We start from the raw sequence: 9,331 nt of genomic DNA, 5'->3' as shown, positions 1-9,331 counted from the left end.
CCCTCCCCTCCCCTCCTCCCTCGTCTGCTCGTCTCCCTGGCGCCCTCAGGCGACCCACCGCACCAGAAACTCGTGCCCGGGTCAGGCTGCTGGGCCTCTTTGCTGGGACCTGTCCCCAAGAGTGACCCTTCCCTTCTGGGTCCTCTAGAGAGCGAGAAGCAAACCCGCGGAAGGAGCCCGGGGCTAGGAGTCGGGGGTCCTGCACGGTGTGACCTTGGGCAAGTCCCTTGTCGCCTCTGGGCCTCGCTTTCCCCTCCCTTTAAAATGATGGGCTTGAATTCGAATCGGGAGCCTGGTTCTGGGAGGAGGTGGAGGGTCCAGCGGGGGAGGGTCCCTGAATTCAGCTGCCCGGGTTGAACTCTGGGCTCAGCCACTTCCCTGCTGTTTACTTACAAGAGGCCAGTTCAGGTAACGTCGCTGAGCCTCAGTTCCCTCATCTGTAAAGTGAGGACATTGGAGAATTAGGATTTCTCCACAGCAGCGCTGTTGACGTTCTGAGCCGCGTGTTTCTGTGTTGTGCTGGGTCTCACCTGTGCCTTGTGGGATGTTTAGCGGCATCCTTGGCCTTCATCTGCTGACACCTCCACCCCCAAGTTGTGACAATCAAAAATGTCTCCGTCTGTTGCTAGTGTCCTCTGGGGTGCAGAATCACCCCGGTTGAGAGCCACAGGGCTAAGACAATGCATACAAGCAAACAGTCACATATTAAACAGCTAAAATAAAAACCACTAGTCATTATGATGATAATGGTAAAATTAAGAAACTTCTGGATGAGTTCAGAGGGTGAATAGATTCTCTTGTCTTCAGAATAAATACGGGGAAGAATGTCAAGATACTGGTAATTGTCAAAGCTGAGTGATGGATACGAAGAAGTTCATTTCCATATTCTCTGTACTTTTGAGTATGTTTGAAAATATCTGTGGTAGAACGTTAAACCAAAAAAAAAAAAACACCCAACCCCGAAACACGTAATTCTTAAGACAGTCTAATGGTAGCATCTCATTTGGGATTTCCTCTTCCCCACAATTGAGATAAAAAAGCAGAATAAGTCCCCAGGTCTGGAGGAAGCGTAAAAAAAATCTTACAGGAAGTTCGCGGTGCAGAGGGCTCCGGGCTCAGCAGTGAGTAGAATGTGCTCACTTTTGCTGCCTTATTTTAAGAAAATATTGACGCACAGGGACCTGCCCAGGGTTATTCTGGTGGTTCATGAAAGAAGTGACTTGCCAGGTGGCCATTCAGTGGGTCAGTTTGGAGGCAAAGCTGAGGAGCCCAGAAGGCCCCCCCTGGAGGAAGGAACCTGCTGCTGTTTTCAGGTTCAAGGCCTGCTCTCAGATCTGCTGAGTCTTTGCTTTTCTTTTGGTCCCCTCTGCGGAAATGGGAATGTATATAAATAGGAACTATAACTGGCTAGTCCTGAGTGGTTGGTTTCAATTGGGAGTTCAGAATGAGTGCTTTTGCTGTGTGACTGGACATCATTTTAAAAAATACTCGAGTTTTCTTCGCCTTCCTCTCAAGTAACTAAATCGAGGGGAATGACACCTGTTTAGGAATGCTGTGGGCTAGTGGAGATGACCTGGCCCGTTACCTCTTTACAGGTCATTGGACTGAGGTGCCCCCTGAACACCAGGGCTGGGACTTGTAGAAACTGTGGGGTAGTGGCTGGGAGCATGGGTCTGGAGTCAGATTGCATAGTTAAAAGCTTGGCTTTTGAGCTGTGGGTTCTTAGGCAAGTTACTTAACCTCTCTGAGCCTAAATTCTCCCCATGTGTAATGGAGGATAATAATGCTACTTATTAATAAAATTTCAATCAGCTTTACTTAAAAATTGCCACAAGAGCCCGTGGTACACAGGAAGTGCTCACTGAGTATTAACTACTATTATTTTAATGGTTATATATTTTTTTAAGTCTAAAATCTTTGCAAAACTCACATAAGTGTAAAGATGGGTAGAGGTGGAACATATTAGCCATAATCTGAAGCTCCAGACATGATTACCCTTAACTTTTCAGAATTTTTCTTGCTGAGTTTTCCCCCATATTTTAATGCTATTATACTGCAATATTCTTTTTTTATTGAGATATAATTCACATACGATAAAATGCACCATTTTAAAGGGTGCAATTCAGGAGTCTTTAATATATTTACAAGGTTATGCAACCATCACCACTATCTAATTCCAAAACATTTCAATTGGTAGTGGTTGTATTCTGATAATTGTCTTTTTTTTTTTTTAATCCCTATCTCTGTCTTTATCCCTGTCTATGTTTCATTATCTAGAAGATGCCACTAATGGAGGAGCGTCTGACAAGCACCTCTGGGCCAGTGGCTTTGAAAGGGAGCTGCGAGCAGAGGTGGGTTGAAGCCCTGGACCTCGCCTCCTGAGGGCTGCAGGAGAGGAGAACATGGCCGTGAGTTTGGATGACGACGTCCCCCTCATCCTGACCTTGGACGAGGGTGGCAGTGCCCCCCTGGCTCCCTCCAACAGCCTGGGCCAAGAGGAGCTGCCTAGCAGAAGTAAGACGGCGGGGTGGGCTGTGGGATGGGGCGCAACTTTTCTGTTTGAGGGGCCGAGTTGTGGGCTTGGTGGTCTGACAGTAGATGCAGGTACCCTAAGGCCTGACCCCACATTTGGCCCCCAAGTTCTGCAGAAACTACTGGGAGACTGTGGGGTCCTAATCCCACAGTTTCTGGATGCTTCCAGGGCCTGGCCTGGCCTGCCCTCCCGGGGCCCTCGCTCCCCTCAGCGCCTCGCCTCCCTTGCACCTGGGCACCCTGGCTTTGTTCGTGGCTGCTTGGCGGGGCCGTCAGCTAGACCTGCCCCTTGGCCGGCTTCCCTGTCCCATTCCTTGTTTAAAAAAGAAACAGAGTTCACCGCGGGCCTCCGTCTGCCCCAGTCGGAAAGCGTTGGCAGGAAAGCGGGTCGACTGCTTTTTCGCTGGAGCGCAGTGCCTGCCTTGCCAGGACAGCGTGCAAGGGCCAAGCATTTGCTGGATCCATTGATTTGAGGGTTTGGGGTTTTGCTTTGTCTTCCTTTAAACCAAAACCCAGCACAAAGTGAACCCAAGAGAGCTTGTGAGCGTTAAATTTTTTAAATTTTAAATGTGTTTCTGGCAGAATGAGAGGCCTTAAGAACTTTTCTGGTCCTTCTCCCGAAGCCATTTGCTTCATTTGCTCAGGCCTCGGGCCCAGGAGAGGCTTAAAATAACTTGCCCTTCGTGGAGGGTCCTGGGATGTCGCGGACTAGCGCTTGACGGTCTCCTTGGCCTATGGGTGTTCCACCCACCAGCCACGCTCTGGAGCCAGGACAAAGGGACATTGCTCTCCTCCAGTTCAGAGGGGAAGACACTGGCCCAGGGAAGGACGAGCCTGGCTCTCCCGTCTCCTTTGTCCAGAGAGAACACAGTGGGTTACAGGAGCGCAGCGGCCTCTCCTGGGAAGTGACGAGAGAGCAGTGGGAGGCCCGGCTCCCTGTGGCCTGGCCTCTCTTGCTTCCGCATGTTCACCCTGTCTAGGGCGGCAGAGCCGGTGGTCCAGGAAGGTTAGAACGTAAACCAGATTTTCCCCTAAGCGCCATTCGGGGCTGAGAAAGCAGTGGCTCTGATTTCAGGCACGCTTCTTAAACGCCCTAGAGCTCGCAAGCTAAGTGGGGGGCTCTTTCTGACCTGTTATCTTAACAAGATCCTTTTCAAGGTAGGCAGTATTATCCCTATTTTACAGAGGAGGAAACTGTAAGTCAGAGAGGTTAAGTAACTTGCCTGAGGTCACACAGCCAGGCAAGGGGTTGAGCAGAGATTTGAACCCAGGTCTGTCTGACTCCACAGTTCATTCCTCTCCTCCTCCTCCCATCTTCCTCTCCTCTCTCTTCTCCCTCTCCTGTTCCTTCTTCCCATTTTTTCTCCACAAGCCCCTAATAAATGTGAGTGCTGCTGGGGCCAGTCCTGGGGCCAAGTAGTTAAGTTCATGTGCTTCCCTTTGGCGGCCCAGGGTTTCACCAATTCGGATCGTGGGCACGGACATGGGCACCGCTCATCAGGCCATGCTGAGGCGGCGTCCCACGTGCCACAACTAGAAGGACCTACAACTAAAATATACAACTATGTCCTGGGGGGCTTTTGGGAGAAGAAGAAGAAGGAAAAAAATAAAGATTGGCAACAGATGTTAGCTCAGGTGCCAACTTTAAAAAAAAAAAATAAAGCGAGTGCTGGCCCATCGCATTTACATCTATTATGTCATCATATAACCTCAAGATAGAGTTATTGTTATAATCTGTATTTTACAGAGGAAGAAACAAGCTCAGAGACGTTAAGTAATTTGTCCAGGGTCACACAGCTCATAAGTGGTAATGGCCCTCTGCTCTTCCCTCTCATGCCACTGCATAAGGTGCTTTGGGGAAGGGGACGTCAATGAATGTGACGGTCTCAGCTTCAGAGTAGGATACCCCCTAGTAAGGGAGGCGTGTGTGTCCAGGGCCAAGAAGGGAATGGACTGAAAGGGAGAGTGGTTGGCCTACTGAGGGTGTGGATCATTCTGGAAATAGCCAGGCTCAAGATTCTAAATTGGAATCCTGGTCATTGTCGTGGGTGCCACTTTTAAGTCCTTCCAGAGTATCACAGCTGATGGCAGGGTGTCCAGCTCTCCTGCAGGATTGAAGGGGGAAGAGCAGCCCCGTGCTGTGTCAGGGTCAGGTTTTGAACTGATGGCCAAGCTTGAAGAGCAGGAAATGGGCCAACTAGACAAGAAAACTCGCCTTGAATAGGCTGCCACTGGGGCGGTTCTTATCTTGGCGAAATTGGTGGCTTATTTTGGTTTCTTTCTTGAGAAAAAAGAGATAGATTGACAGGGTCCAGGGAAATTGTGCTTTTGGTGCAAAAGTGCGTGCGCGCCTCAGTTTCCTCTCTCACCTGCTTCCTGGGTCGTTTGCTGAACCCTCTAAGAACTAATGGGTGTAATCCTCCAAGCCCGGTGGGGAGAACCGGAGGGCCTCTCTGCGGAGAGAGGAGATTTCGGAGGAGAGCTGCTCTGCCTCAGTGTGGGCCTTGGTCATGTCATGCTTGGATTTCGGCGTTGACCTTCCACCCAGGGTCCCCCGTCCCTGCTGCCTGAGCAGTCGGTCTAAAACACACATCTGACCTGGTCGTTTCCCCGGCATGAAGCTCCCCAGGGCCTTCCCCACCCCCTGCAGCATGTAGGCCAAGCTCCTTAGCTGCGTCCGAGGCCTGTGTGTTCTAGCGCCTTCTTGCCTGACCAGCCACATTTCCTGCCTTAGCCCCCAGCGTCACACCCTTCTAGGTCTGTGAATCCTGGTGCATTTGTAACCTCTCTGCCTCGCTGGTGACTCTGTGGAATGCCTGTCCCAGCCTCTTGTTTGCTCACGAGCTCTAGTTCCGTCTTGAAAACCCTGCTGGTGACCCCATCTCTTTGAAGCCTTCACTGACGCCCCTTCCGGGCAGGCTCATTACTCGCTGCCCTTGTCTGCTTTGGTGTCCAGATCCAGCCCTACAAGCAGCCTTCTGAGCTGTAATTACTTGTTCAGCCATCTGTCCACCTGCGAGGCCCTGAGTTCCGTTCATCTTTGCGCCTCCTAGCTCGCTGTCTGCAGTGGAAGGCACTCAACAAATCATGGTCAAGACAGAGCCGGGTGGGTTTCTGGGGCCTTGCAGCCCCTGGGAGTGGTTGTCCGAGGAGCCTCGTCAGAGGTGGGCAGCGTCTCCTCCCGCCTCTTCTCTGAAGCAGCGGTTTGAGTCTCATTTCTCTGATTGTCCTGGAGCAGCCATCACCATGTCCCCGTGCTGCGCCCCCCCCCCCCCCCCCCCCCGCCCCGAGTCTACGGCTGGTCCCACCTCCTGAGGGATCAAGGAGCTGGCAGGATGCACACAGAGCCCTTCAGCTGAGTCGGCAGCTATGCGGGCGTGACCCACTGAGGGCTGGGCCAGCTTTCTAAGGGCGTGAGCCTTGATGGCGCTGGGCCCCCGCCCTGACCCAGCAGCTGTCACCTTGCCGTCCTCTGGCTCTGCACCTACATCCTCCTTGTCTTAGTGTGCGGGGGCTGCCAGGACAAAACACCACACACTGGGGGCTTCAGCACCAGCAGTATGTCTCACAGTTCTGGAGGCTGGAAGTCCCAGATCAAGGGGTCAGCAAGCTGCTTTCTTCTGAGGCCTCTCTCCTTGACTGGGAGACGGCTGCCTTCTCATTGTGTCCTTGCGTGTTCGTCCCTTGGTCTGCGTGTCTGTGTCCCGACCACTTCTTATAAGGACACCAGTCAGACTGCATCAGGGCCCACCCCTATGACCTCTTTTTACCTGAATCACCTCTTTAAAGTCTCTGTCTCCAAATTCAGCCACATTTGAGGTCCTGGGGGTCAGGACTTCAACATAGAAGTTTCAGGGGACACAAGTCAGCCCATAGCGTCCTGCCCTTTCCTCAGATGCCGGTGCCCAGGAACCTGGCTCTGGTGCCTGTGACCTTTCGCCCTATCCTGGGGCATTTTCCCTGCAGGAAACTGGAGAGTTTGGATTTCTTTTCCTTATTTGGGCAAGGATGGATTTTTTCCAAGACTCAGACATCTCTGGGCTGAGAGTGGCTGCCGAAATGCTAATGGCTGACTCACAGGCAGAAGGTGTCAGGTTGATAAAGGAGGCAGGGATGCGCAGAGGTATTTAAAGCCTGCAAATTAGGAATCACCTTGAAAACATCAGCGGGGCAGGCATTGGACAGTGTGGTCTCGAGAAAGCCCACGGTCTGCGTTGTGCGCACCAGGCTGGGGTCTAGACGCCACTAGGCCACAGAGCCTGAACGTTGCGGGCAGTGCAAGGGGTTTTCCACGGGAATTGTGGCCACACTCAGCTTTTGCCTTCCCGTTGCCTTTAAACCCACAGCTGCCGAAAATGGGCCTGCACTTGACGCCTGTTCTGGGCGGAAGAAGGGATGGGGTCCAAGGGTGGCTGAGGCTTCCGCAGGGCCCTTGGTCTCATGGGCTCCTTTGGTGCTGGTGGTTCGTGGTTTCCAGGTGACAGGCCGTGCAGGGATGAGGCCTAAGGTGACAGAGCAGAGGAACCGCCTTCCTCTTCATCCTGAGGCCCAGGACGCCATCGGGAGTTACCTAGGACCCAGTGCGGTGTCTAGCAATGGGCGGGGCCACAGGCTTCATGCAGCCAGAGCCACCTCGCCCAGGCTCGGTCCAGGGGAGCAGAGCTGTTGGCCTTAGGGCAGGTGTAGCCAGGATGAGGTGGGAAAGAGCAGTGGGGCCGTATACCCAAGGGTGGTCGACCCCAAGGTGGGCTGTCCCTTGCCAAGATCCATGCCCACGGTTCTGTCTCTGATGGAGCATCCCCAGTGTATCTGCCAAACAGTGAAGCCCGGGGCCTTGCCGAGCTTCTGGCCCCTGTGATGCCCTGGGTGGTGGGGTGGTTAAGCTCGCAGGCTCCAGAGTCAAGCTCCAGGCTTCAATCCTGGCTGAGTACGGAGCTTACTTCTCCAAGCCTCGGGCTCCTCATCTGGACGGTGGGAGAGTGATGGCGTCTCCCAGGAGAGGTGCTGGGATTCAGCGAGAGCCCATGTGTGATGCCCGTGGTAAGTGCGCAGCCAGTCACAGTGTTATTGTCACGGCCAGAGACTGGGCTTCTTCTCGGGAACATCTTGGTGCCTGAGCAGGGGTCTTGAACCCAGGCCGAGATCCGAATCCTTTTTGCCGCTTTGCTGGCACGGTGGGTGGCCCCCGCTGAGTCAGGAAGCGGAGACAGCACAGCAGCTGGAGACGAAACAGCAGTTAGATTTCACAGCCTCCCAGGGAGCTCGGGCATTTGGCTCTGCCGGAGCCACTCCCCTGGCTTTCTTAGGGCGGTGCTGAGGCAGAGTGCCGGGTGCCACCAGGCCGGCGGAGGCACCAATTAAAATGAGCAAGCATCCGGCATGCTGGGTTCCAGCCTCGTAACGAGACTTAAAGCCTTTCACTCCCTCAACCCTCCGAGTCTTCACGGGGGATCCTGTCTGTTGCCTCGGGCCCCCCACCATGAAACGCCATCTCTCCCCTCCGCATGCAGGAAGCTGCCGCCTGGAAATGGCAGTAGTGGCAGCTGGGTGCGGCTGGAGCGCCTGCCGCTGTGCTTTACCCCCCACCTTCGGGGGGTCTGAGTTCCCATTTACTCTGAGAGCACTTCATGAGCCAGAACAGTCGACTCCTCAGCCTCCAGGTCACGGAGGGAGCACGGGAGGGCTCTGACGGCTCCCAGCCAGGTCTGGTGCCTCCGGTGGCTCCTGGTCGCAGGGCCCTCCCGGGGCTGCCTCGAATTACAGCATGGAGGCACGGGAACGAAACCCATGCTCTTCAGAGGAGCACCGTGGGATCAAGCCCTGGAGGGACGCTGGTCCCAAGACCGTCCCCATCCCACCTTCATGCTCAAGGAGCTCTGGGGACAGCTCTCCATTCTTTATCCCTTTGCTGGGTGAAGTTCCTGGTTTCGACATCTCCTGACTCTCTCCTTCTCTCCCCGTCAGTCCAAGCTGAGTAAGGTTGTACGCAATAAAAATAACAGCTCACGGGCACTGAGCCCCGTCATGCGCAGACGGCGTCCGAAAGCAGTTTGTGTGTGCATCTCTCACTGGTCCTCCCAGCAGAGCCCTGCCATCCATGCTTCCAGTGTCCTCATCGGACAGAAGAGCAGACTGACGCTCTGAGAAGCTGAAACTTGGCCAAGGTCGTGCAGCCCAGAAGTGCCAGCGGCAGCATTTGAACCCGGGTCCTCCGACTCCAGAACTCAGCCTCTTGACCAGTGTGCCCACGCCAGGAAGCAGAGCTCTGCGGAAGCAGTGGAATTTTAGGTGACGTTTCTTTTCCAAAAGGAAGTTGCTTTCTGTCTCTATCTACATTTTTTTTTTAAATAAAACTTTTATTTCCTGCAAGGCATGTTACTCTAAACTGGAGTTCTGTTCCTGGAGCTCCCTTTCATGTTATAAAAATAGCAGAACTGATGGGGTTTCATTGTACAAACTGTTTTGGATCATCACAGAGAAACTAGAAAAACAGCAAGTGAAAAAAAACCAGGCCGCAGAGGACAGGCAGGATTTCACCCGGCCGTGAAATCGGCAGCCTTCTCCACGGTGCACGCCCTTCCCTACTCTTCCCCTGCTCAGGCTTTCGGCTAAATTGTGCTTTGTGGTCGTTGGAACCAGACGGTTTGGGCTGAAAATGGGAGCTCATAGGAGGCAAGATTTGGGAATGGGAAGGGAAGAACAGAGGAGGAGCAGCCTTGGAGAGGGGCGTGAGGCTCAGAAGGCCAGCTGGGGGTGCTGAGGAGGGGACCCCCAAGGTCACTGGTTGCCAGAGCAGGTG

General features: G+C 53.6%; 1 protein-coding gene across 2 annotated transcripts in view; it reads left to right on the top strand.

Annotated features, from left to right (window-relative positions):
- Nucleotides 1-9,331, top strand: part of TPCN1 (two pore segment channel 1) — a 60,418-nt gene that overhangs the window by 480 nt on the left and 50,607 nt on the right. The window contains exon 2 of one of the 2 annotated variants that reach the window (XM_023647114.2): nucleotides 2,278-2,514. In XM_023647114.2, coding sequence (XP_023502882.2) covers nucleotides 2,403-2,514 — 112 coding nt within the window. In that variant the 5' untranslated portion in view covers nucleotides 2,278-2,402. The remainder of the gene's footprint in view (nucleotides 1-2,277; nucleotides 2,515-9,331) is intronic. The other variant, XM_070275459.1, reaches the window with a different exon arrangement.

Source organism: Equus caballus, chromosome 8, assembly GCF_041296265.1.
Source record: "Equus caballus isolate H_3958 breed thoroughbred chromosome 8, TB-T2T, whole genome shotgun sequence".
NCBI lineage: Eukaryota > Metazoa > Chordata > Mammalia > Perissodactyla > Equidae > Equus > Equus caballus.
The sequence above is the reverse complement of the archived record's forward strand: the minus strand, read 5'-3'. Positions and strand labels throughout refer to the sequence as shown.